The 27,709-nt window shown below is 50.7% G+C and overlaps 1 protein-coding gene across 2 annotated transcripts in view; it reads left to right on the top strand.

Annotated features, from left to right (window-relative positions):
• Window positions 1-27,709, top strand: part of SNX29 (sorting nexin 29) — a 473,687-nt gene that overhangs the window by 109,478 nt on the left and 336,500 nt on the right. For both annotated transcript variants that reach the window (XM_032836282.1, XM_032836283.1), the window contains exons 12-13: window positions 7,745-7,808; window positions 10,079-10,207. In XM_032836282.1, coding sequence (XP_032692173.1) covers window positions 7,745-7,808; window positions 10,079-10,207 — 193 coding nt within the window. The remainder of the gene's footprint in view (window positions 1-7,744; window positions 7,809-10,078; window positions 10,208-27,709) is intronic.

Below are 27,709 nucleotides of genomic sequence, written 5' to 3'. Positions count from 1 at the left end.
TAGCAGTGGCCCACGCGTCCCATCGGAGGATGACGGGCGGAAGGCCGTGCGGCCGTGCGGAGGAATGAGGGCCGATACATGCTGCGACGTGGGCAGACCTTGGAAACCTACCAAGTGGAACCAAGGAGGACCAGAAGGTCACCTGTTGGAGGATAGGCCTTGCGGCCGGCTGGGAGACGAAATGGCCTGGAGCCAGAGAGCAGTCTAGGGGATGCCAGGGGGCGGGGGCGGGGGCGGGGGCAACTGCTGCTGTGCGGGTTTTACTCCCGAGCGGGGAAGGAAGGGTCTCACGGCTAGAGCGAGGTTCCGGCTGTGCTACCAGGTGTGCGCTGGGCACAGCCGGAGGGGTCACTTTCCCACTGGTTTCACGTTCTGGGAGTTTCACCTCCGTACTTGAGAAAGACAAGCCATGACTGGCCCCACCCCCACCTCCCTTCTCGCCAGATCTGTCCCTCTGTTCTCTGTGTTCTCCTTAAAGCAACCTTTAAAACCGTGTTTAGTTCTTAAGGCAGATACACCTCTATAAGCTAAATGCTGTGCTGATGGCTTTTTCTTTTTAACTTTGGAGAAGAAATGTACAGACTGTTCTTTTGTCCTGCCTTCGCTCTTACTGTTTTCTTAGGAGACCCTTCCCTCCCCACTGGCCGAGTCACTCCTCCCGTGACTGGCGGTGTGTGCTCTGGTGCTGTCTTGTCCAGGTATGGCTGGGTGGGGAATGACGGGGGCACTAGGACCCTTGTTGGTTTCCAAGTCGATCACTTTGGGGTTCCTGGGGAGTTTCCCGGGGGGGGGGTTCAGCCTCCTCTTCTGCCCCCTTCCAACTCCTTACTTTTGACCACCTCTAGGAGACCTTTTTTTTTTTTTTAAACTTTATTTTTTTATTTTAATGGCTCTATGGATGTGCTCTACTTAGGCGGTTTGCCTGCTAATGGCGGTCAGGGGCTCTAGCTTGGCAGCGGGGGTCACAGAGTGGTGACCTGTAGCCGTGGTGTGTTGGGCCTGCTTGGGGAGAGCCTTGTCAGCTGCATTTAAAATCAGATGTACGTGAAAATGTGGTTGCTGGCTTCTCTTGACAAGTCAGAAATGGTGGTATCCTGGGATGGTGGCCTGGAAGCAGGGGCTGCTGCCTTGCTGGGCCATGGTCTCCCCTCCTCCTGCTGGCCCCACACTGCGGCGTGTTCACTGCCATTACTCGTAGGGCCCCGTCTGCATTTGCTTTGGGGACGCTTGCCTTAAAGTTCGTATTGAAGTCACTGTAAATACACCATGAGTGTGTAAGAATGTGTGTGTGCGTACACAAATGAGAGAGAACCCCTACATTTCACACGGAGAAGGTGATGAAGATCTAGAACTTGATCGTTGTTGTGTTTTTCTTCCCCTTGTGACTCTATTTCTCATTTTGTTCCCATGGGTTCCTCAAACCTTTTTCTTTTCTCGGGATGATGTAGAAACCCTGTTAAGGGTGGGGTGGGGTGGAGATTTTAATCAGATTCCTGACTTATTTTCCCTAGTAGGCAGAGGTTGGGGGGAGTGGAGGCCCTATGCGGGGGGGGCATGAGTCTTGAGTGTGCTCTGTCCTGCGGGCCGGCTCGGCCTGGTGCTGCCAGTGCAGGCTGGGGACACGCTTCCCAGGGAGGGTGGCCAGGGTTGGGCCTTGTCTGATTGGGTCCAGGTTCTGTGGCCTGTGGCAGGTGCCTTTTCTTGGGCCTTTGTTTCCCCATTCATGGAATTGGGGTAATAGGCCTTGGTTCTCTGGAGGTGGCGAGAATTCCAGGAGATTGCGGATAGAGCGTGCTGTGTTCTGGCTGGGCACATGGGAGATGCTGCGGGGTCCCTGCTGGCCCTCCGAGCCCTGGCAATACGTCTGGGGCATCCCCCCCGCTACCGCCCCCAGTCTTAACAAATTGCAAAGTAGAAACCCTGGGTTGACAAGGGAGAGGGGGAGGCCGGAAACAGAACAAAAGGCAACAAGGGCCGGATGGATTATAGAAGTTACGGAGGAGCTTGATATAGTTTATCCTTTCTCCTGGAGATGAGCGGGAGTGGGTAGGCAGGAAAAGATATAAAAAGCAGTAAGTTAAGTTTGAAAAATGACGGTGTAGGTTAAGTATATAGCCATAGAAGCATATTATTTATTTCTGTGCCTGTGCCCTCGTGAGCTCTCTTTAAATATAACTGAGTATGGGCCCCAGGGGAGCATTTGTAAAGGCTCTTTGAGGTCTTTGGGAAGAGCTGCTATATAAAGGCAAATAATTATCATACAGATCTACGTATATGGGAGAGCGTGTGCGCGTCTGCACCCATACGTCCCGACAGACAGCGTTTAGTTATCCTATTGCTTGCGTTTGCTCCCTCTTAAAATTATCTTTGACTCCTTTGGCAAAATTAATCTTAAGATCATTCCCCCGGATGCCCAGGGCCTTCAGTGGCTGAGCATGGGCAAGTGCTCCCCATCCCGCCACCGTATCTGCCCCTGTACTTGACATCGGGGCATCTGACCCCCGTCATCCTTGTGTGAAGGGTGTTCTCTGTACTGTGTGTCTGCCTCTGGGTTGGTCCCTGCTCTGTTTGAAATCTGGGGTTTGCGAGGGTGGATTCATGTGCCGGAGGAGGAGGGGGAGGGTCCGATATTGGGTCCTGGTGGTGATCGAAGTATCTGTGCCCTCCCTTCCGTTCCCAAGACCCAGTGGAAAACACTGGGTTCGATCCTGAATCCCCATCCCTGGGGCAGAAAATTACAGCTGTGACTGCGGTGGTTAGTGTTTTCTGGGGAGGTCTTGAACTTAAAAAACGCAGTTGATGTTTCTACCTGGCCCATCCCATACTCGGTTCCTGGAGATGGGCAGCCGTGGGAACCAATTGCTCATGAATTCATCCCACCTTTCACTCGTTCTTAAGGTCTTGGGTGTACTGTGGACAGGGGCTGGCACCGGTGGGGGGCCCCTGCTTCTGGCCGCCCCTCCCTTGCTCTGGGCTGTGTGGGGGCTTTGCTGTTTTCAGGCTGGTATGGATAAGGTGTGATGAGGCTTTAGGGAAAGGCCGGTCTTGGTGGCTTGGTTGGCTGTGTGGAGTCGGGATGGTGGAGGTTTGGGACGCAAGGGCGGGTTAGCAGCGTCTCCTAGGGCCCTGGAGTCAGGCGGGAGCTGGGGTGGCCCTTCCTCCATGCCTGTGTTATTCCTGTGGCTTTGTGGTCTCTGCAAGTCTCTCTGAATGGTCTTGGCTACTACATTTGTGCACTTAGAGACCAAGTCAGCCAATGGTAAGTTTACCGAGACCATAAGGATTCTTCTTAGAGTTTGGGTTTCTCTGTGGCTCTGCCCCAGTGTCATTTTCTCTGCCCTAGGTTTGCCTGGATGGGTTTTCCTGGCTCTTCTCTTTGGCAGACTTCTGCCCCTGTGTCTGTTTGCTCCTTTGTCCCAGGCCTGGCCAGCTGTCCTCAGCTCAGCTTTTAGCACATGGGTCTTGGTGGAACAACTTAGATTCGTTTGTTCTTGGCCAGATGCATTGCTCCTACCTACTTCCCCCGCCCCTTTATTTTTAGTCAGAAACTGGCCTATTCCAGATTTCTGGAGAATTCCCTCTGATGGGCTCATTTGAAGGTAAGCAGCCACCCAATGTCTCCGTGGCTGCAGCTGGAGGCCTCTGTGGGCAGAGTCCCAAGCAGGGGTAGGAGCACGACTGGGCGGGCCTCCTGGCTCTTTGGCTGCCCCTGCTGGTGGGGGAGGGTCTCAAAGAAGAGGTGATCCCTGGCCGCTACCCGAAGGAGGCTCCGAGTCCCTCAGGACAACCTGTGCCAAGACCAAGAGGCATGAAAGAAGGGGAGTGGGTCCGCCGTGTGGCAGACAAAGCAGGGAGGAGCGCGGGAGCCAGTCAGGCTGCCAGTGTGCGAGCCACACGAGGGGCCGGTGACTTCGTGCTGGAGTGTCGGACATCCGTGGGGGCAAGCGGTGGTTGAGCCCTGGGTGTAGACGCAGCCGCCCCTGGGGAACCCCTGGAGGCAGATGAAGAAGAGCCAGGGCAGAAGGCTGAACAGGGGCAGCTGGGGGGACCAGTGGCAAAGCCGAGGACATTCCCAGAGTGTCTGAGGCAGCAGCTGCTCCCCTGCCAGCTCACCTCTCTTGAAGCCTGGACGACAGTCTGCCTGCGGTCTGGCCGGAGAGCTCCACGGCCGGGCGTGAGTGTCCCGTGGGTCCCCTACCTAACCCCAGACCCCTGCCTCCAGCCCTGGACTGGAGGAGGCTGCCGGTGGGGGAGCGGAGGGCAGAGTGTCTGGATGTCCTCCTAAGACAGGCAACCCTTTTCTTTTTAAAGATTTTATTTATTTATTTGACAGACAGAGATCACAAGTAGGCAGAGAGGCAGGCAGAGAGAGGGGGAGGAGCAGGCTCCCAGCTGAGCAGAAAGCAGGATGCAGGGCTTGATCCCAGGACCTTGGAATCATGACCTGAGCTGAAGGCAGAGGCTTTAACCCACTGAGCCACCCAGACGCCCCTCAAACCTTTTCTGTAAAGGGCCAGATGGCAGATACTTCAGGCCATGCGATGGGACCCTCCATTCCGGTCACGACAGCTCAGCTCTGCTCTTGTCCTGCAGAAGCAGCCGTAGACCCTATGAAAACGGGCGAGTGTGGCTGCATTCCAGGAAAACGCTGTCGTCCCTGCCCTGCCCTGTGAGGCCGCCGGTGTGAGCAGCAGTATGGCGGCTGAGGGGTTGACCAGGGTCCCAGAAGGGAACTTGAGTGGTCTGGGATTTGATGAGGGAAACCTGTGTCTTTTTCCTTCTTTGTTGGATGTCCCTGAACAGGGTCAAGTTTCCTGGATTAGTTTTTCGTTACATGGGCCCTCTATGGGCAGAAGTTGGAAAAAACAAACCAAACCGAATATAATTTCGTTCATGTACTTGCTTTCACGTTAAGGCCTCTGTTGCAAGATGGCATAAATGTTTGTTCCCATACTTCTGGTGTTTTAGGGCCGACTTAAATGATTCCATTGGATATTTATTTGGGTACATAACAGGAGCGGGGATGTACGTCTTGTTTCTTGCTCCCCAAATGGTGATATTTATTGACAAATTCACCCTTTCCACAGTGATTGGAAATGCTTCTCTTTATCCCAGATCAATTTCCTACGGTGAATATTTTTTTGCATACTTGGTCAGATTTGCTTGTTGGGTCTCTGAAGCCAAGCAGGGAACTGGTTTTGAGGTGGACGGTCCTCTGCCTTCAGCCTGGGGCGAGGGAGACCCCGGCTCAGCCAGGCTCAGCAGAGGCCGCACTGCACAGAGGCCGCTCTTTTGTCACTTGAAACGTGTGTTGTGGCAGGTGATAAAGAGGAAGAAGGTGATAGAGACTAAAATGGTAAGGAGATGTGCGGTGCCAGGGAGAGGAGAGAAAATTACAAGTTAGGGAGTGCCTCTGCTGGCGTGTCACCAGTGCTCAGAGAAATAGCATGTTTATGTGATCTGTGAAAACCAACCCCGGTGTTACCGCTGGCTGTGCTGCCCGAGAAAAGTCAGCCAGGTGAACGCATGTGAAAGTAAAGTCTGTCCCGAGTGTTTGCTCGTGGGTCGCTGCCAACTTGGGGCATTTCCTGTGTTATTGTGACTGTGAATGTGCAGTGGTGGTGGTCCGGGGAAGGCCAGAGAAATTGTCTCCTAGCCTCGTTTATCCTTCTGGTTCCTGGTGTCACGATGGTGAGCTCAGCCTTGGTCATCGCACTGTCTTCTCATGGGTGGCCCCTGGGTGGTGTGGTCGGAGTCCCTTCAGGGTGAGCCTGTGGCCCAGCTCTCTCATTTCAGTGACTGTGGCTTTTGGCTGGAAGGACATTCATGTTTTCTGGGACTTTGTGGGGACTGCTGCCTCCTCCTAGCTGTCTTTCCCCCGTGGAACACACAGTTTTTAGCTGTCATGAGGGGCAGTATCTGGGATCCCTTCATGCTGTGTCCCTAGAACCCAGCCGCTCCGTCTCTTCCAAGTGACACCTCAGTCTCTGGGTCTGATTTCCCACGTTGTCCATGGTGATCTTGGTAGACACTTAAGAAAGTTCTATTACCTAGTTTGCTGCTCTAGGGCTTAGACCCCTTTAAAAAAACTTTTATTTCCCAAGGTTGAGGTACACAGGAACTCTGTAAAATCTCTTAACTCCTGAAAATGTGCTTGATTGAACCAACTCCTGCTTGGGTCATCACTGCTACCTCGTCCCCCTCTTGCTGTCCCCTGCTGTTGAAGGAAGCGCCGCTAATTACAGTAACAGGTAACATGTTGAGTGTCGACTATGTGCCGGGCCTTCTCTAAGCACCTCGCTTCCATATTACAGAAGGAATCCTCAGGACGCTTGTATGAACTAGTGACTATCGGGACCCCATTTTGTAGACAGGGAGCTGATGTTCAGAGAGGGTGGGTAACTTGCCCAGAGTTAACCAGCTGCAGAGTCAGAATTTGAACCCGGGTCCTAGGTTTTAAAATTCAGGACGCTGAACCCCTTCTCTGCATTTGCTGCAGTGTGTCTGCCAGGCCGGGAACTTGGATTTCCTCCTGAATTCCTCTGCAAGGAATGTGGCGTTAATGCCCCTCTGAATTTTGGCAGAGATGGAAGCCCGCTTGAGGTCACCTGGCAGGAAGTGGCTGTGCTGGGGCTTGAAGTTGGATCTGCCCAGCCGGGGAGCCTGCTGATGGCAGCTCTTCATAGATCCCTGTCCCCGGCTCTGGAGCGGAAGCTGCTGCCCCTCCCAGCTCCCCACTAAAGCGACTTCTCTCCGGCTCTTGGTCCTGCCAAAGGCCTTTTCCACCATTCTTGGCTTTAGGGTGTGGAAGGTGACTTTAGACCCTATGGCCTTATCCCAGTGTGGGTTTCTGTTCTGTACTGAGCGTCCTCAGCCTGTGGTCGTGAAAACTGACACAAGACTAGTCAGGTACTGAGAGTTTGCACGTCGAAGGTGCTCGTTACAGGGCAGCTGTTACTCCTGCTGTTAGTTTCCGTGGTTTTGTAGTTGGGTGTGAATAGTTTGTATCACTCATTGTCCGTGAACCAAGCACCAAGCACCCAACGTGCTGGACTTCTGAGGACCCAAGGTGCCTGACCTGTAGTGTACCTTTAAGGAGTTGTAAGCTAATAGTAAGAGAAAGGTGGTTCATTATTGCACATTCTGCTGTTTGTGAGGGGTGGGGAAGTCACGGAGGGCTTCCTGGACGGTGTGCCTTTACAGCTGGGCCTGAATGAAAGAGCAGCATTTTATCAGACTGGACGTTGGGCGTGAACATAAGAAAAGACAGGTTCTGACCATGGAATCCAGCGATTTGTGGATAGGGTCAAAACAGTGCAGTTAAAATCATTCCGGAGAGTCTCTGAGGACGGCCTCTGGTCAGAAGCTGCTGTCTGTGCAGTTGAGGCCAGGCAGAGGGGCTGGCGATGCCTGGTGACCCAGGAGGGGGGCATGACACACATGTGTCACAAGGCTTGTGCGTGTGGGTGGTGAGTGCTCCCTCCCACAGAGGCCTGGCAGTGGAGTGTGCTGCCTGAGGAGAGCCCTCCACGCTCCTCCCTCTGCCCGGCCCTCCCGCTTTGGGTGGCTAGGAGGGGATGCGCTGCCCCCTTTGGGTCTTGGAGACGGCACAGGGATTAATTTTGACAGAGAAAGGGAACTTGGCTAGACAGCCTGCCCTAAATAGCACATAAACCAGCTCGGTGAGGGGACAGTGAAACAGGTGGGATCTGCCGATGAATCTCGACTTTGTTTCTTCCCTCAGGTGAACTGCGACAAGCTATTGTGGCCATGATGAATAGGAAGGACGAGCTGGAAGAAGAGAACAGGTACTTGCTGATTTTTCAGGCTCCAGGAGGAGTCTCTTGGATTCAACAGCTCTGGGACAGAGTCTCACGGATGCAGGAAATTTTGCTTTGACAGGGTTGCGACCAGTGCTCTCTTTTTATGTGGGATGTACCACTTGAGGACTGGCAGGGACTGAAAACCTCGCAGTCGTGGCTCTGCCTTACAACACAATAAGAATTTGGTAAAGCAGTGCTCTCCAACATCTTTTTTTAAACAGGGACTTTGAGATGTAATTCACACGTTATATAATTGACCTGTTTAAAGGGTACAGTTCAGGGTCAGCAGACGTGCAGCCATCACCAGGGTCCTCTTCTAGAATGTTCTCACCACCTCACAAAGACCCCCCCAGTACCTGTTAGCTAGCTTCCTCTGAATGCCCCTCTCAGCCCCCACCCCCCGAGCCCCCAAGCAGTCTTCGGAGTAACGTTTTTTTTTTTTTAAAGACTTTTTTTATTTATTTGACAGAGCGGGATCACAAGTAGGCAGAGAGGCAGGCAGAGAGAGAGAGAGAGAAGTAGGCTCCTTGCCGAGCAGAGAGCCCGATGCGGGACTCGATCCCAGGCCCCTGAGATCATGTAGAGGCTTTAACCCACTGAGCCACCCAGGCATCCTCAGAATAACCTTTATTTGAGGGCCTATCTTCTTACCATGTCGCAGGCACTCAGATACTTAGTTTCCTCAAATCAGGGATACGTAGGGCAAGATGGTATTTCGCTTCTTTTTGGCGTGTTCAGAAGAAGCCCAGTTACAGACCATGAGAAGGTGAAGGGCTTTATTGTGCTGGGTTCCCCGTTGAAGACAGTGGTAGCTCTCTGCCCCGCACTAGCTATGCTGCTCCCATCTGGCTGCCTTCAACAGGAGCTTCTCGACTGACTAGGGCTGTTGGTGGAGGGATTTGCCTGCACTTGTAGCTTCTGTGAGCCTGAACGTCCTGCCTCCCTGGGGGGTTAGCAACGGGCGCGCATGTGCCTGTGGGCATGTCGTCATGTTGCTTTCTTACTCTTTGACTCAGCTGGAATTAAGTGTCCATGGTGACAGGCAATCATGATTGTCTTTTTTAAACCTTATTTTGGGCTGTGCTTGACAAGCTTCTTCCTCGTCCTTAATGGAAACACGTAAAGGCAAACAGCATGATTTCTAAAACAAAGATAATTTTTTAAAAGAGAAATCTGAGACAGCACAGTTTTCCAACTAAAATAAACTTTGAATGAAGGGCTTGTAGACAACACAGGATTCTTTTTCCTTGCTCCAGTTGGAGCTGCTCTCTTGGCAGAAGCCATGGGTTCCATCTTACCTTGTAAAGAACAATAGTTCTGTCTGTCAATTCCTCCTAACCGATGGGGGAGATAATTGCACCACGTTTGTGTCCTGGGGTTCCAGGCCCCAAGAAGAGAGTTTTTAAAAGCTTGGAAGGAATGTGGGCCTTCGAGTTGAGTGAGTGATTGGGGGTGGGGGGGGGTGTCTGCGAAGTTCGCAGTCACACTTCTGTCTCTCTCCTGATGTCACCTGGCATATGTGCGCTAGATTTGGGAAGTAGGTGCCCCAGAGTAAGTAAATGTTCTCTAGAAAGAGCCATTTGAGGTCCAGAAGTAAACGGGAAGTCCAAACCATGTTTGGCACACATGTTGGTGGCAGCTTCCGGCTCTTTCTGGAAGAGCTGCCATCTTGTCTGCTTTTCAAGACCAAGGACGACCAGTGGATGTGTTTTGGAGGGTTAACTCCGAAACATGACACAGAGCAGGATCCCTGTGGTGTGAGACCAGATAAGGCTATAGAACCCTACGTCTGCTTGTGTCACCTGGAGATGCTGTGACCGGAGGCCGGTGTGCTTGGTGGGTAGAAGTGGAAATGAGAGGAGACCTCCATCTCCGTCCACTGCTGCTGCTCACGGGACCCTGGCATCCCTGCCCTGGTTCCGTCTCTTGTGTGGCTGTGACAAAAAGGTCTTCTTTCATGCGCTGCTCCTTGCGGTGGGATACCTTGAAAGGGGCTTGCCTGGGGGTCTGTCCACTGCTTGTTTGCCTGTGACTGACGCTGCTCACGGGCCATGGGGCGGGGAGGCACAGAGCCTGGGCCACCTCCTGGCTCTTACTCAGAGGCTCTTGAGCAGACATCGGGGTCTCTGGGTCCCCTTCCACAGGACAGACTGGAATGAGGGCTGTGCAGACCCTCGTGGGAAACGAAGATGAATCTGTGTCGTGGTATGGCGGGCTCTGCTGACTGTGTCTGAACAGATGGTCCCTCTGCCCAGGTCTTTGCGGAACCTGCTGGATGGGGAGATGGAGCACTCAGCGGCGCTGCGGCAGGAGGTCGACACCTTGAAAAAGAAGGTGGCCGAGCAGGAGGAGAGGCACGTCCTGAAGGTCCAGGCGCTGGCAAGGTAGGCGGAGCAGGGGGCCCGACAGGGAGACATGGGGCGGGCCATGGCTTCTGCAAACCCCAAGCACACCCTTCGCCCGCGCATAAAATTAAACAACAAAAGGCAGTGGAAATCTATGCATTTGAAATGTTAACTTAATGGATAATTATTGCATAATCTGTATGCATATGGTTGGAAATACAACGGTGCAGTCCCCTGGAGGCGGGCAGTGCTCGCAGTTCTGGAGGTCTCCTCTGCCTCCCTCTCTCTTCCCTTCCTTTGACCCCATGAACAACGGTCATGTGTCCCACACCCCCTCCCCGGACAGTGTGGAGATGGTTCCCTACCGGGCTACGTGGGGCCTCCCTCTTTCTAACAGCTCGTGATCAGGATTCCTGGTCATTGTCACCAGAGGGGCTTCAGCGAGGGTGCCGGCAGCCAGGTGTCCGAGGTTTGTGAGGATGTGCTAAGATAAGAATGTTGTTTGTAACGATGCCACCGTGCACAGCCTTTGTGTTCATCACTTGGTTCTCCTAAATTCATTGGAAAAATTCCTGGAGGTAGAACTGATGTGTCAAATTGCAGTGGTTTCCTAAGGTGCATAAAGGTCAACCCCTCCTCTGCCATTCCCCCCGTACCCCCAAACCTTAGAGGCCGAGCTACTGTGTGTCCCGCGGTGGTGGGTGGGAAGGCCTGCCTCTGCCCAGCCGTGCCTGCTGGGGTCCGGTCCCACTTCTGGGTCCCTGATAACCTCACAGATGGTTTTCATCTGCATCTTCCTAATGAAGAATACAGTTAAGTCTGTTCTTAGCAAAGAGCCATTTTATTTCCTTTCCTCTGATTGAGTTTATATCCTATTAAAGAAAATTCACAATCTCAAGTCCCATAAAAATGTGGCTTTTCCTGCGTTTCTTCACATACAAACATTTTTATGGACTGCCCTTAAGATCTATAGCCTGTCATTTCTTAGTCTGCTTCTCTGAAGCACTAAGATTTCATCTTCGTGGCTTTTATATGCCTGGATGTGGCATTTCATTGAGGAAGTGAACCGCATGAAAATCACTTCCATTTGTTGGACATTTGAGTTTGAGTTTTTTTTCTGTTTTAGGTAGGATAAGCAGTTTATTGGTGGCTCTTTAAAGCTACTTTAAAATAAGACCAGGAGGGGGGCCTGGGTGGCTCGGTCAGTTAAGCAGCTGGCTCTTGATTTTGGCTCCAGTTGTGATAATCTGGGTTGAGATCGAGCCCCGTGTCGGGCTCTGCGCTCAGGGGGGAGTCTGCTTGAGAATCTCTCCTCCTGCCCCCTCCCTGCTCGCGTGTGCTTTCTCTCTAGAAAAAATAACAAAAACCAAACCACCCCAGGAGCTGGGGTCCTGTGGCTGTGCAGGGCAGTCCAGAGCTCGGGTGTTCATGCAGCCTTACCGCCCGGGCACTGTCCGGTGACATGTGTGGCACTAGTGGCATTGTTACGTATACGTAATCAAATGTGGTGCAAGGATCTCGTATCTAGTTTTAGTTGCAACTTCTCTGCATTCCTCATACTTTGAAACGCCCTCTTGAGAACGTCAGAAAGTTGAATGACCGTGATAAGTACAGTCCTCGGTGTTTTCCCCACGGGACCACTGTTCAGTCTGGACATGCCAGGGTTCGGGGGTAGAATTGTGTGTGTTTACGATAAAGGCTGGCGTCTGCCGAGACTGGTTCTGAGTCACAGACGGCTGGTCTCGGCCATTCAGGATTGTGTGAGGAGGCTGCTTAGCCTGGAGCCCCCGCTCCGTAGCTTGTGGATTGTGTTTCTGGGTCAGGGCTGAAGGTGAGCAGGCGCGCATTTCCTCGTTTACGAAATGGGGAGATGATCTTCTGCACCAGAAAGGACAAAATGAGAGCAGTATCGGAGAGGATGGGAGGCTCTGGAGAGAAGCGGTTCAGTGCAGCTTATAATAAGTGTGCTTTAGTATATGGTAATTCTGAGTAGAATTTTATCCCATGAATGGAATAGAAAAAAGCAATCTCTGTGGTGGTTTTTAGCATCTGGAGTGTCCCCACTGGAACCACAGGGAGCTAAGAGTGGAAGGTGCGTGAAGGTTTGCAGTCAGCAGGTACGAGGAACCTGTGTGAAATGGCACGTACTCGAGCAGGAGAGAACAGGAAGGAAGCCGCTGGAGCTGCTGAATGTGTGTGTACGTTCTGGTACCGCCCAGTACCATTCCGGAGAGTTCCTGTGCCAGTTGCCAGAACTTTGATCATGAGGCTGCAGTCACTTGAAGGCTTGGTTGGGACTGGAGGGCCCACTCTTTTTTGTTTATTTTTTGATTTGTGTGTTTGAGAGGGCGCAAATGTGTGCACCAGAGGGCAGAGGCAGAGGGAGAGGACCCCAGGCTGACTCCCTGCTCAGGAGAGGACTCAGTTCCAGCACCCCAAGATGATGACCCAAGCCGAAATCAGGAGTCGGATGCTCTACTGACGGAGTCAGCCAGGTGCCTCTGGAGGGTCCACCTTCAAGTTCACTCGTGTGGGTCTTGGTTCCCGGCCACGTGGGCCTCTTCAGGGGGGCTGCGCACAGCACAGCAGCTGGTTTCCTGGAGCATGAGTGAGCTAAGAGCAAGCGCGCACGCCACATGGAAGACATGGTCTTTCACGACCTGGTCTCGGGAATGAGACCCTGTCTGTTTCCCTGTTTCCTGTTGCCACACAGATCAGTCCTGACTTAGTGTAGGAGGGTCGGCACAGGGATGTGCCTTCTGAGAGGCAGAGGTCTTTGGGGGTCAGTTGAGAGCCTGTCTCCCGTGGCCACCAGGATTCTCTTTCTCCCTGGGGTGGACATTATCCCAGTCCTGATGGGGGTGTTCTTCCTTCCTGTTCCGTGGGATTTGGTGGGACTGAGCCTACCACGCCTACTCCAGAGCATGGCAGTGACACAGGCGTGGATCGTTAGCTGCTTCATTGCTTAGACACGGCGACTGGGTCACAGAAGGTGTGCAGCCACGTTGACCGGCTAAGAGGCAGTAAGAGCATTGTTGAGAGGTCGGGGTGTACGGCAGACACTGTTGGGAGCAGTCTTTGCCACTATGTGGGCGGATCCTGACCTCAAATGGCAACAACACAGTGGAGAAATGGGCGGGGCAGGGGTGGTGGGGGGCGGAGGGGGGAACAGGCCAGTCCTAGTTCTGTGTACCTTGAGCTCCTGGATGCAGTCTTTTCTTGAGCTGTTGTTCCTTTGGGCTTAGCAGTCATGGGAACTAATAAATTCCCTTTGTTACTTGAGTCAGTTTGTGAATGGTCTTCACTGTTACAATCCTGAGTCCTAACTAACCAGACTTCTTCGATTGTGTGAGAGGGGGGTGGAGGGAATTGTGTTTCCTCGGTGCCCAAGTAAAATTCCTCCCTCAGCCATCAGCCTGCGGGGTCCACGAGGACGTGTGCAGCTGGTCATGATATGGGGCGAGGGTAAAGAGTGTGTCCTGCTGAGAACACCCTGGGTTGCTCCCAGAGCCGCAGTCCAGGCCTCAGCTTCCTGTCTCCTGTTGGGACCAGCCTTAGTATTACTGTTGGTCACATCGTCATCTCCTGTTGGGGAGCTTGGGTGTGCAAAGGAGAACAGACTGGTTGTGTGATGGAACCATATCTCTGACCCTCCCGAGCCTCTGGAAAATTTAGAAGGTCGTGGGTCTTTTCTGTATCTCCTGGGAGATGACAGAAAGCAGGCCATGGTGTGGTGTGTGCGGTGAGTGCTGGCTTGTAAGGGCTGTGTCTAACCCTTGGCTATGGAGGTGGCACAGTGACTGGTCCTGGCTGGGCCACCTCGAAGTTTCTCACATCTTCCTTTCTCGGCTCGTGAACTGGTGCATAATAATCTGAACTAATATTAATAAGCTTTTTGCTGCAGAAATCCAAACCAAATGAGCTTGTCTCAAAGGGGGAATTTGATGGTGGTGGGACCGGTCACTCTCCCCAGATGTTGCTGGATCGGGTTCTCCAGTGAGGTCATTGCTTTCTCTCCCCTGCTCTTGGCTCTGTGTGTGTGTCCTTGGGTAGGGCCTCTGCACGTAGCCGCAAACTGATCTCTGGTAGTGCCAAGCCTTGTGTAGAACCAGAGAGGAGAGACTTTCTTCTTTGTCCATGTATATCCTCTTAGATCTTCACTGTGGCCAGGAGTGAGCAGAAGGCCGTGATGGGCTGCCTGGCCAGGTCTCCAGGGCAGGCAGGGGGCAGATAAATCTCATCTGTTACACTTCCTCATAGGTTTGTGGGGAAGGTGACAGGAGCTAATGCTCCTGAAGCCCTCAGCAGATCTCTGGGCTCATCATAAATGCTCAGTGGATGTTCCCGGATTTTGTGTGAGCTGGTATATTGGCCGTAGGTGGCTACGGCTGCTGAGGCCTGGCGAGAGTTTGCGGGGCTGTCCCTTGTCCTAGTTTTCCCCTGTAGTGAGCATTTGGGAGCCTTTGGCCACTGGCCTTCACTTGAGGTTGAGCTCCTCCCAGTGTTTTTTTCTAGCCCTGTGTGCCTAGCAAGTGTCCTTTTGAGTTGTTGAGTAGTTACCTGCTGTGACCACGTCCTGTGTGTGAGACAGAACCATACTGCTCAGTCTGTAGGGGAAGGCTCACTAAGGCTCTTGGGCACCCACTCCCATCATTCTGTCTGGCCCCTGGGGAGACCTTCACTGGCTTTCCAGTCTCTGCCTTTTGTTGTTTTTCAATTAGAGAAATGCGGGAGGAGTATGCTTTTAGTGAAAAAGGACAGTAAATGTCTTCATTGATGATGGTTTTCATCCCAACAGTCCAATGGTCAGAGTGGAGAAGGTCAAACACAGTCTCTGTGTCCTCTTTTCTGTCTTGCCTTTGTTTGGATCTTAATGTCCAGTAATAATTTGACCTCCTTAGCAAACACCGAATCTTGTAGACTTGCAATTCCCAGGCTCTAGAAGAGTCTGTATTCTCTTTTTTAAAATAAAAATAATTGGGGAAGAAATTTGGGTCACATGCCCTTTATTTTACTGAAACAAAATGCATTAGCTACGATAACCTATGTGTAGAAGTAATTCTTAAACGAGAATAACACTGTGATGGCTACAAAGGAGAAAGAAAAGGAATGAATCCATGGTAAAAAGCAGATTTTAAAATCTATGGGCTGGGTATGGCTTTGCTGGAAAACATGCAGTTAAGTGCTTGCCCCTACTCAGAATGCATGAATTTGGATTAAAGGCACTAAGAAGATCACAAAACATTCTTTATAAGAACAGATAACGGAAGAGCAGAGTATGGTAGGTTCTGGGGTAGAAACTAGTGTGTTGTGTGGATATTGAACTAGATTGTCTGGTCAGACTAGAAACAAATTTCGCACCTACGTGAAGGGCCCAGGATAATTGCAAGTGTGACAGGATGTAGGTCACTCCTGGGTGCGGGACCACCTTGTCCCTCTGGATAGCCAGTGTCTCAGGCCCCGCTGGATAAATGCTGGCGACGGCCGTAAGTGTCTCCACACTTTTGTGTTGCACCAAACATGAGTCACTGGGGGAGCTTTAGAAATGACGATATGCACACCTCTAGGAGACTGTGGTATTCCGCTGAGAGTCCTTACCTTAGCCCTTACCCCGTGTTCTCATTTTCAACACAGTTTGCAAATACGCCATCAGAATTGGGTGGGAGCCTTCTGGCCCATTTTGAGTTGGTTTAGTCTCTGATTGACGTTGACTGAGAACTAGAACCCGACCACAGTGAATTGCCTGTTGAGCTCCCACTGTGTGTCCTGGCCTACTCTGGTGCTTCTGGGCCTCACTTCCCCCTTGGACACGAAGCTTGCTTTCCCCAAGGTCACTGGCTCTTGCTGTTGGCTGAGTCTTTTTTAGCTGAATGAGCTGTGCTCTTCCTTATTCTGCACGCTGTCCTTGTCAGCTGCTGGCAGGTCCTTGATGACTTAGACCAGAGCAGTCACAGATTGTTGAGTGAACGGGGTGGGACGAGGAGAAGTAGAAGACGTACGTGTCAGGGCGGGAGATAAGATGCTTAGGGGGAGTTCGGTTCCTGAAGCTTAATGCTACTGAAATTGGGTGAAGGGTGGTTTGTACTTGTGTGTTCATTTGTTGGGTCGCTCCTCTGGCATGTGTTCTGTGTTAAGCATAGGCAGTCAGATGAACAAGACCGAGTTGACTTGAACCTGTAGGTATGAAAATCGAGGGAGGTGGGATACGCATAAACAAAGATTTTAACCTTTGGCTGACACTGGCCTACTTTCCAGCTGAGTTGGAAGGAAGTCGAGGGTAATGGTTATGGGGCAAGCCTTGGTTGGATTGGAGCCCTGCTTCTCAAGGTCAGTTGTAGGGGAAGGTGAGTAAGAAACCCATTCTGAGGGTCCTGCCAGTGCTTCTGCCACTACTAGTTGGGGGATTTCTGGTGGGAATCGTACCCCTAACGCTTCTCACCTAGAAAACTGGGACAACCGTCTCTCCCTTCTAGATGCTGTCGAAGAGATAATGCATGGAAAGCGCTAAGCACATTGAGCGCCCTGAGTGAGTACTGGGTAAAAGCCAGCCGTGGTTGTTCTGGGTTTCTTGCAAGTAAATTATTCCTCCATCCAAGCTTGCAAAGAGTCATTTTTTGGAGTTAATCTAGCCTGCTGTTGCTCAGATGTAACTAAGTTTCTAATAAAGAATTCTTTGGGTTGAGGAGCTGAATGCCTCACTTAGACTTGGCTATATACTACATTCACCAGGGGAGCTTTTTTTTTTTTTTAAAGATTTTATTTATTTTATTTGACAGAGATCCCAAGTAGGCAGAGAGGCAGGCATAGAGGGAGGAGGAAGCAGGCTCCCTGCCGAGCAGAGAGCCCGATGCGGGGCTCGATCCCAGAACCCCGGGATCATGACCCGAGCTGAAGGCAGAGGCTTTAACCCACTGAGCCACCCAGGCGCCCCACTAGGGGAGCTTTTAAAACCGTGTCCAAAACCCCAGAAAACCAACATCCAGGCTGCCCCTGCAGACCAACTAGGTCAGCCTCTGGAAGTGAAACCCGACCTGGTGCAGTGATTCTCGTGCTCAGCCTAGGCTGACCATCTGGTGGTTCCCAGAAGCTCTCCTCCAACTTCAGGGTCTCCCCGGGGTGCCCCTGGTGATCATGGTAGACTGCAGACTTGGTTTTGGCAGCGCTGGACAGAGCCCGTTAGCAGGTGCTTCTCGAAAGCTCCGGGTGACGCTGATGCCTCTGGTTCTTCAGGACTCTGCACGGAGAAGTTCTCTGAGACCGCCTGGGCTTGGCCGCAGCTGATGGCACCTATAATCTGTCTTTCACAGCCAAGTTAGGCGTTAGTTTTGTATGCTGGTTTGAAAAACAACACACTGATCCACTAAGGATCAGCACCGGTAACATCTGTGTTTGCTTCTGATGATATTTTTAAGGTTGATTTATTTGAGATACCATGGGAGGGAGAAGGGGGAGAGAGAAACTCAGGTGGAGTCCATGCTGAGCGTGGAGCCTGATGCAGGACTGGGTCCTGTGATCTGGAGATCAGACTTCAGCCAAAGTCAAGAGTCAGGCACTTAGTTGAAGGTTGTATCCAGGCGGCCTGATAAACATTTTAAAAGACTTTATTTTAGATGGGGGTGGAAGGGCAGAGGGTGAGAGAGAGAACGTGCCTTAGGCAGACTCCACGCTGAGCACATAGCCTGACACGGGGCTCGATCTCCCAACCTTGAGATCAGGAGCTGAGCCGAAACCCAGCATCGGTCGCCTATCCGACTGTGCCACCCAGCGCCCCTTTTGCTGATCTTATTTTAAGCTGATGTTCAGTACCATGCAGGCTGGCTTTGGGTGGGTGTCAAAGGCTCTGCTTGTGTGGTATTAGCATGAACCCATCGTCCTGCAGCTTGACTTGGTCTCCTGATGTTGACTTGGATGCTCTCATGTGCAGATGGACACATGTGGGGCTCAAGGGCAGAATTCTGCCGTGACTAGTCAGCTGGAGAGCTCCTGAGAAAGCTCCTGTTTCTCTGCTGTTAAAAAAACAAAAAAAAACCCCCCAAAACCACAAATACCTTTTTAAGGTGTAAATGCAACATAACCCGAAATGGGAAAGAGCATCCCGGATCTCCCAACCCTAGCATAACTATTATTTCCCCTCAGTCCATTTAAACAATTGTTCCATAGTCCCACCGCCTCAGTGTGTGCGTGCAGTTTTTTTTTCATAACGTTTTCTTGTGCTGCTCTGTAGATTTCAAGTTACGTTTAGACATTCCCCTCCCCCGCCCCTTGGAATATAAAAATAATTTACAAATTACAATCCTTGAGTCTGAGGATAAGAGCAGTTTAAAGGAGGAAATCCCCTGGACACAACTACCATTAATGTGTTTTATTTCTTATTTATGAGGCATTTTATTCCAGTTCATTTTATGGATGTATTCGTTTTACATAATTCAGATCATTCTGAATCTGGAAGTTGGTCTGCTCTGAAAAGCAATTAGCATCCCACCATGAACACTTCCTTGTGTTATTCCCTTCTGTGGATATCCCTTTCAAGGGCTGCGTGGAGTTCTGTGTATGGTTGCGTCCTTGTTTCTCACACCACTTCCTTAACCATGCCTCTCCACTCTTCTCCCTCCTCGTAGGAGTAGGATTTCTGTGAACATATATTTTTTTGGGTAAACCTTTTTGTCTTTTTTGTTTTGAAGTCCTTCGTCTAGATTTCTAGAGGTGGAATTCCCATGTTAGAAGGGCTCTGTAAAGGGATGTCTGGTGGCTCAGTGGGTTAAGCATCTGCCTTGGGCTTGGGTCATGATCCCAGGGTCCTGGGATCAAGCCCTGTATCGGGTTCCCTTTCCTGCTCCATCTGCTTTGTGCTCTCACTCCTGCTCTCTCTCAAATTAATAAAATATATATTTTTTAAGATTTTATTTATTTGACAGACAGAGATCACAAGTAGGCAGAGAGGCAGGCAGAGAGAGGAGGAAGCAGGCTTCCTGCTGAGCAGAGAGCCCGATGTGAGACTTGATCCCAGGACCCTGAGATCATGACCTGAGCCAAAGGCAGAGGCTTTAACCCACTGAGCCACCCAGGCACCCCTCAAATTAATAAAACCTTAAAAAAGGTGGGGGGATCTGTAAAAGCTCTTGATCCATATTGCCAGAATTCTCTCCAGGGAAAAGGTGACATCTGAATCAGCGTTGGAGGGCCTGCCTCTTTGTCCTTTGCGACGGCTGTAAAGGTCTCTGCACTTGACTTGGTGGTTTCCACATGGGCTCATGTTTGAGCTGCTTCTAGTTCTCTGCGATTCTAGATGCTGGCTGAGAAGGTGTCCTTGTGCCTGTCACTTGTTTTTCCCCTCTGTGAACGTCTGTCTCTGTCCATACTGGCAGGAACAGGATCACAGGGCAAGGGATATGAAAGTTTTCATGGCCAAAGTGAGGGGTTGCTGTGGCTGCAGGGTGACGCGGGAGGACTTGGGAATCGATTTTTTCACCTTTCATCACCACTCGGCTTCTGCTGTGGGGAGTGTGGAAGGTGAAGGTGTCCTTGGTATGGGTGATTCCCCTGCTGATTTTTCTTGAGGGAGGAGACACACGGGGATCCTCCCTCCCCCAGACACAAAGGTGGAAAAGCCAAATGTGTTAACAACTGAATTTAAAACTATAGCATAGCAGTACCTTCTGAGACACCAGGAGCAGCAGAGAGTCTGCTAAGTTCCTTCACGCCCCTTTCAGAATTGCATGACCCATGCGAGTTTCCTAGATACCTATTCTGTATGAAAACCACGGACGGGGACCAGGGGAGCAGGAGCATCACGGCATCTGTGCGAGCAATTACGGTCCTAGGGAGAAAGCCATGTGCTTGTTTATTTTCTCCAATGCTTCCAGAATCCAATCAAAGACTCAGGTTTTGTTGATGAACTAAAATTCTTAGGGGGAGTAAGCAGCAAGGTATATTTGCACGAACAGCTGCATCTTGAAGCACGTGCCCACGTTGAGTGGTTTCGCGTTAGAGCCATTAGTAGTCGGTGCCAGATGTTCCCCGCAGAATGTGCTTGGATTTGGGCGGTTCATTAAGATGCGAAAAATCTGCAGCTGCCCGGGGAATAGGGAGAAGGTTGTGTCCGAAACATTGCTGCAGCCAAGCCCAGCCCGTCCCTTTTCCCATCAGAGCGCTGGAGCAGGAGATAAAAGTTACCCAAACCAATAAACATGAAAGAACTCTGATTTAAAGGTTATGATAATTATCCTCGGCAGGGGGCAAGGTCCCGCCCCCCCCCCTTACCATTCATGAATGCTCCATTTGCTGCTATATGCTAATGAGAAGTAGGTAGAGCAATCTGGAGAAGTGTATACAAATAACAGAAGGGGTTTGAGGAAGACAGAAGAGCCAGGGAAAGGAGGCTGATTGGAGGAGAGCAAGCACACGACCCAAAGTGAGCGCTGGCATTGGTGCTACCAGAGAGAAGGGGTTGAAACGAACCATTCAGACCTGGCTGGTCCTGGAAGCTGGGGCCCGTTGCTCCGCGGAACGCCCTGGCGTTTCCTCTTTGTCTTGAGAGAGGCAGAGCTTGGAACGTGGTTATTTGTAGGAAATTTTTCGAGCCTCGCCTTTCCGGTACGGTTCACAAGGTGGCAATTTCCATGTCACTGAACATGAAGCCCGGGTCTTAAATAGAGCCAGCATGCGAATGCCCTACAGGCGGTGACAGTGGCGATGACGTCCCTGCCAAGCTCCTTCTGGTTATTTTGGAGCAACAGGAAGCTCAGCGGAGGGGAGATATTCTTGGCAGTGGCAGAAATGCAGTTTAAAGAGAGACAACTGTCAAGTTGAGGGATTCTGGAAGTTGGCGAAGTTTATTTGCTCGCTGCGCGAATGAAAGTTTGCAAAGTTTGTTCAGGGTTCCGAGCACACTGAACAGACGGTCACCTGCCATCCGGCGGCTCCTACAGCCAAACCACCATCACAAAAACATTTGAAGCCGAAGATCTCTTCATTCCCCACCCCCAGCTTAGTCAGTTAGCCAACTTATACATCATTATTTCCAGATGTAGAGTTCAGTAATTAATCAGTTGCCTATAAACCCAGTGCTGGTCACATCATGTGCCCTCCTCAATGCCCACCACCCAGTTACTCCATCTTTCACCCAGCTTCCCCCCAGCCACCCTCAGTTTGTTTCCTGTAGTTAAAAGTCTCATGGTTTGTCTCCCTCTCTGATTTCTTCCCATCCCATTTTTTCCACCCTTCCCTCTGATCCTCTGCGCTGTTTCTTACATCCCACATGAGTGAAACCATAGGATAAATGTCTTTCTCTGACCAATTTATTTTCCTCAGCTTAGTACCTTCCAGTTCTACCCATGTCAGTGTAAAAGGAAAGCTTTCATCCATTCTGATGGCTGAGTAATATTCCGTTGACCATATACACCACATCTTCTTTATTTTTTCATCTGTCGATGGACGTCTGGGCTCCATCCATAGTTTGGCTATTGTGGACATCGCTGCTCTGAATATTGAAGTGCAGGTGCCCCTTTGGATCACGACATTTCTGTCATTGGGGTGAATCCCTACTAGTGCAGTGGCTGGGTCATGGGATAGCTCTGTTTTTAATATCTTGAGGCACCTCCATGCTGTTTTCCAGAGTGGCTGCACCCGCTTGCATTCCCACCAACAGTGTAGGAGGGTTCCCCTTTCTCCACATCCTCGCCAACATCTGTCATTTCTTGACGTGTTAATTTTAGCCATCCCGACTGGTGTGAGGTGCTATCTCACTGTGGTTTTGATTTGTATTTCCCTGATGCTGAGTGATGTGGAGCACTTTTTCATGTGTCTGTTGGCCATTTGTATGTCATCTTTGGAGAAAGATCCATTGATGTCTTCTGCCCATATTTTGATTGGATTATTTGTTCTTTGGGTGTTGAGTTTGATAAGTTCTTTATAGATTTGGGATACCAGCCCTTTATCTGATATGTCATTTGCAAATATCTCTCATTCCCTAGGTTGCCTTTCAGTTGTGTTGATTATTTCCTTTGCTGTGCAAAAGCTTTTTATCTTCTTACTTGATTAAAAGTCTCCACAGTGTAGGGATAGAGGGAACATACCCCAGTATCCTAAAAGCCTTATGCGAAAAGCCCCCAGTGAGGATATTTTCAATGGGGAAAAACAGAGCTTTTCCCCTGAGGTCGGGAATATAGCGGGGAGGTTCACTCTCAGCACTGCTGTTCAGCGTTGTTACTGGAAGTCCTAGCCTCAGCACTCAGACAACAAAAAGAAACAAAAGGCATCCGAGTTGGCAAAGAGAAAGGCAGACTCTCAATTTTTGCAGATGACACGCTACTGTAGGTGGAAAACCCAAAGGACTCTACCCTAAAATTGCTGGAACTCACACACGAATTCAGCAACGTGGCAGGATATAAAACCAATCCACAGAAATCATTTGGATTTCCATAGACCAATAGTGAAGCAGAAGAAAGAGAAATTAAGGAATCGATCCCATTTGTAATTGCACCCAAACCCGTAAGATAACTAGGAATAAACCTAACCAAAGAGGTAAAGGGTCTAGACTCTAAAAATTCCAGAACACTTACAAAAGAAATTGAGGAAGACCTAAAGAGATGGAAAAACGTTCCTTGCTCATGGATTGGAGGAATAAACGTTGTGAAAATGTCTATGCTACCCAGAGCGATACACACATTCAGAGCAGTCCCTATCAGCATTTTTCACAGAGCTGAAATAAATAATCCTAAAATCTGTATGGAACTAGAAAAGCTCCCCCGAGTATCCCAAGGCATGCTGAGGAAGAAAACCAAAGCTGGGAGCATCATAGTGCTGGACTTCACACCATTACAAAGCTGTGGTCCTCAAGACAATATGGTACTGGCACAAAAAACCTAGATCAATGAACAGAAGAGAGACCCCAGAAATAGACCCTCAATTCTCTGGTCAACTAATCTTCGATAAAGCAGGACAGAATGAATATCCAATGGAAAAAGGACAAGTGTCTTCAGCAAACGGTGTTGGGAAAATTGGACGACCACATGCAGAAGAGTGAAACTGGACCACTTTCTACACCGTGCACAAAGATAAACTCAAAATGGAGGAAAGGCCTTAATAGGAGACAGGAATCCATCAGAATCCTGGAGGAGAACACAGGCAGCAACCTCTTCAACCTCGGCTGCAGCAACTTCTTGCTAGACACGTCTCCAAAGGCAAGGGAGAATTGGGACTTCATCATGAGGAACTAACTGTTTCTCCCAATGTAGCATGTCTAAGGCGCTCCCAGTGCAGCCTCACTGAGCGTGGAGCTGTGTGGGCTAGGGGTTGGGGAGGCCCGGGACACCACCTACTGAGCTGTGATAAAACCTGCTTGTGGACCATGCTGCCTGAAAAGGCAACTTGAAGATGATCACTTAGGGTAGAAGAGGTTCGCCGTTGAGTCCAGTTCTGCCTTGTTTCTGCTCTGTGATCCACACGCGGGTTCCGCATCTCTTCCTCACCCGCTGGGGCCCGTAGCCCAGTGGGGTTTCCTCCGGAGCCGAGTTAATGGCATTTTTTTCTTAGTTACCGTTTTCCCTTTTCGTTGACTCCTCTGTGAAATTTCCTAATGTGATCTCTCTCTGTCTTCTCTGCCCCCTTATTAGCTGTTTATTTCCCCATGGCATTTGGCACCATCTAGCCCATTGCTTACTATGTTCACGATGGCTGCCTTGTTTTTCTTAGGTTGCAAGCCTCACAGGGTAGGGACTGTTGTCTCATTCGTTCATGGATCTGTCTCAGGGACCAGCACAATGCCTGGCATGTAATAGGGCCCAGAAGTGTCTTGAAAGAACAAATGTGTGTTGGTCAGTTGTTTCTATGTTGTTGTCCCGCTGCAGTTGGTTTGGCTTTCCAAGGTCCTTTCTTGGGCTAAGAAGGCTGCCAGAGCTCCAGCTGTCACATCTGTATTCTAGGCAGCAGGAAGGAAGAAGGGGAGAGGAGGGGGGCAGAAAGTGTGTTGACGACTACTTTCTTTTTTTTTTTTTTTTAAATGTTTATTTTAAAGAGCTTGAGTGTATGGGGAGGGGCAGAGGGAGAGGGTTAGAGAGACTCCTGAGCAGGTTCTGTGCTTGGTGCCTTGCACATAGTCCTCCCTTGTTGGGAAGCCACTTTTGTTCCGTAGAAGGGTGAGGTTTAGTTTTGTGGTTATTGGTATATTTCCTTGCCCCCATGGTGATGAGTAAAATGGCTTTTTAAAAAAAACGTATTTATTTTAGAGAGTGAGAGAGCAGATGCAAGTGGGGAGTGGGGGCAGAGGGAGAATGAGAGGGGAAGCAGACCCCTCACTGAGCAGGGAGCCCAGTGTGGGGCTTGATCTCAGGACCCTGCGATCCTAACCTGAGCTGAAACCGGGAGTCACATGTTCAGTTGACTGAGCCACCCAGGCGCCCTGCATTGGCTTTTGAGTCTGAAAGACCTTGGCTCAGAACTCTGTTCTGAGCACCTGCGTAACACACTAGCCGTGTGATATATGGCAGGTTACTTTATCTCTGTGAGCCTCAATTAAAAAAAAATCTATAGAAAGGGATAATAAAGAGCCTTTTCATGGGTGATGGTGAGGACTGAGGAACCTAACCAGGTGTGGTTCGGTGGCAGGACATGGTTTAGCAAGGTCATGGTTGAAGGCTGTTCTGTATCCTCCTGTGATCTCTCTCTCTCTCTCTCTCTCTCTTCTTCTTCTTCTTCTTTTTCTTCTTTTTTTTTAACATTTCATTTATTTATTTGACAGAGATCACAAGTAGGCAGAGAGGCAGTCAGAGGTGGGGTGGGGAAGCAGGTTCCCCGCTGAGCAGAGAGCCCGATGCGGGGCTCGAACCCAGGACCCTGAGATCATGACTTGAGCCAAAGGCAGAGGCTTAACCCACCCAGGCGCCCCTCCTCCCGTGATCTTGATCACCATCGTAGCCAGTGATGGTTTCCACACGCCAGGGATCCAAGGATGACAAAGACATGGTCTCCGTGTTCTAGAAGCTCATAGGAGGGTGCTCTAGGCAGATGAGTCAGTGCAAGGGGAGAGAGGCACGATTCTGGACGGTAGGTTGAGGAAGCTCTAGATAGCTCGGGTGGTTGTAGTCTGGGGTCCTGAAGTCCAGGGTATATTTGGGGAATGATGAAGGGACGAAGAAGGACCTAGAGACAATTCCACAGGTCCCACGGAGGGGTCTGGCCCTGATTCTGTGAATGGGGAGGAGCTGGCTAAGGCCCTGAAATAGGAGGGTTCTTGATCAGGTCTGTCCTGTGGGCCGTTCCTTCTCCCAGGCCCTGTGGAGAGCTGGACAGGAGAAGCCGGTCTTGGAGGGATGAATGTGGGCCTGAGCCGCATGGGCAAGTGGTGATGGCAGCCACATCTACGTAGGGCCGATGATTCCGGAGAGAAGAGGCAGCGGTGAGGCCACGGTGGGGTCAACAGCGAAGGGTAGGAGGCTGGTTGGTCGCAGGTCGGTTAGGACCTGTCTGCCCCGCAGCCTTCCTTCCCTGGGGGCGAGTGGGAGGAGAAACAAGCCGTGAAGGAAGTACAGCAGAGGACCCTACCCAGCCTGGGGCCTGGAACCAGTGTTTTCACTGCGATGTTTAGCTCTCGACCGAGCATCCTTTCTAGTGGCGAGTGAGGCAGCCTGGGAATGCCAAGCCCCGTGCCCTGTGCGGATTCCGGCCTAAAGCCTCCCTCCACTGACGAGCCCGTTACTGCGCAGTGAGGACGTCTTGAGGTGGGGTGTGCAAGCCCGCGTCGTCTGGTAGTTCCTGTGGTCCCGACATCAGCAGGCCTCAGTCCCACAGGAGGAGGTTGTTCCTTGGTCACTGGGGCGGTCACAGCTTGGGAGTTGGGCTCACTGGTGCAGAGTGAGGCTAATGTGTTTTTGACTCATTTATCTGACTTGAAAATGGCTCAGCTGGGCAAGAGATGTGGTCCTGTAGCAGACGGATGTCCTGTGATGGTGTGCGTCAGGGACGTGACCTGGGTTTTCTTTCCGGGTTGGCTGCTGATGAGGTTGTGACCTTGGCTTTTCGAGGACCTAACCAGGCCAGGATAGCCCTGCCCTTCTCTGCCACATGGTGACGGAATGAAACTTCTTATCTGTTTGCTCCTGTTTCTTGCTTAACTGTCTGATCTTGTTATTTGCCAAACACACGGGAGCAGAAGAGTGTAACCCATGGCACCCAGCCTCAGTGGTTACTGACATTTTGTCGCTCTGCTTCTGCCCATCCCTTCACGCTGTTTGGTGTTAATGCTGGAGTGCTTCAAATGCTAGATATTAGATCACCTGTGAAATTGGTTGTATATGAATCTCTAACAGATAGGGACTTGTGAAAAAACGTAGCCATACGCAGCGCTGTTAACATCTTTAATACCATTAGCAACAGTCTGTTGGTACTCTCTAGTTTCCAAATTCAAAGATACTTGGTTGTCTCCGATTCTTAGAGTGGCTTTGTTTGAATCCGTTTTGATTTTACTTTTAGAAGTATAAATCTGCCCACGCCCTTCTCATGATTGAAACCCTCTGCACTCAGGAGAAAAAAAAAAATTCACACCCTTGACCATGGCCCACCAGCCTTGCACGATGTCACCTGTGCCTACCTGCCTCTTCTAGGGAACTTTGCTGTTTCTTGTGCCTGGAACATTCTGCCCCCCAGGTCTTGGCACGGCTGCTGCTCCTCCTGATCTCTGAAGAGAGGGCAGCCTTGTCTAAGCAGGCTTCCCCCTTTCTCTGGACCTTTTAATCCCTTCAGGTTCTAAACTTATGTACATGTGTTCTTGGACATGTCCTTGTGTCCTCTGTTTGATGTTGACCTCCTTCCTACTGGTGTCTGTCCCTGAGGGCGGGGGCCAGGCCTCTCTGACTGCTCCATTGTCCGTGGTGCCTGTTATGTGAGTGGACACTTGTCTGGCACAGCCCCTCTGCACAGCGTGGCCAGGAAGCCTGCCGCCTTCGTCTCTTAGCCGGGAGAAGGTGTGTCTGTCTCTCTTTCTGTAACCATGTTGGGACAGGTTGCTCAGGCCTTCAGAAGCAGATAGTTATTCATTCTGTAATAACACTCTGTAGATAACACATAGTAGAATCTTTGGTTTCTGTCACTCTTTCCTGTTAAGAGGAGGGCCCGAATGCGTATTGAAGCCCTCAGCTCCCACGTCGAGTCTGGGAAACTGGTTAACAGACCGGGAAGTCGTGACCCCTGCGGGTGAGCCTCTCAGGATTTTGTCTGCCAGTATCAAGTGGAGACCATCTAGCCTGGTGGCTTGTGCCCCAGACTTCAGAACAGAGCTGTTTGGGAATGCTGTCTTTCCTGTGCTACGTAACTGAGTGCATCCCTTCCCCGAACCTCAAGTTGCATGAGATGGGGTGAGCCAGCATCTCCAAAGCAGTGGGCAGCAAGGCCTTCTTTGGTCTCTTCACTTGCTGCTTGAAGACTGACGTCTGCTCACAGCATCAAATTTGCTGACCGTTAGGCTGGGAAAGGAACAAGGGCGCACTGCTGAACACATAGATGTTGCCCATTAGGGTTAAAACGTGGCTTAACATCTTTTTTCCTTTT

The sequence above is a fragment of the Lontra canadensis genome, unplaced genomic scaffold (genome assembly GCF_010015895.1).
Source record: "Lontra canadensis isolate GAN:19392208 unplaced genomic scaffold, GSC_riverotter_1.0 scaffold91, whole genome shotgun sequence".
NCBI classification, from domain to species: domain Eukaryota; kingdom Metazoa; phylum Chordata; class Mammalia; order Carnivora; family Mustelidae; genus Lontra; species Lontra canadensis.
The sequence above is the reverse complement of the archived record's forward strand: the minus strand, read 5'-3'. Positions and strand labels throughout refer to the sequence as shown.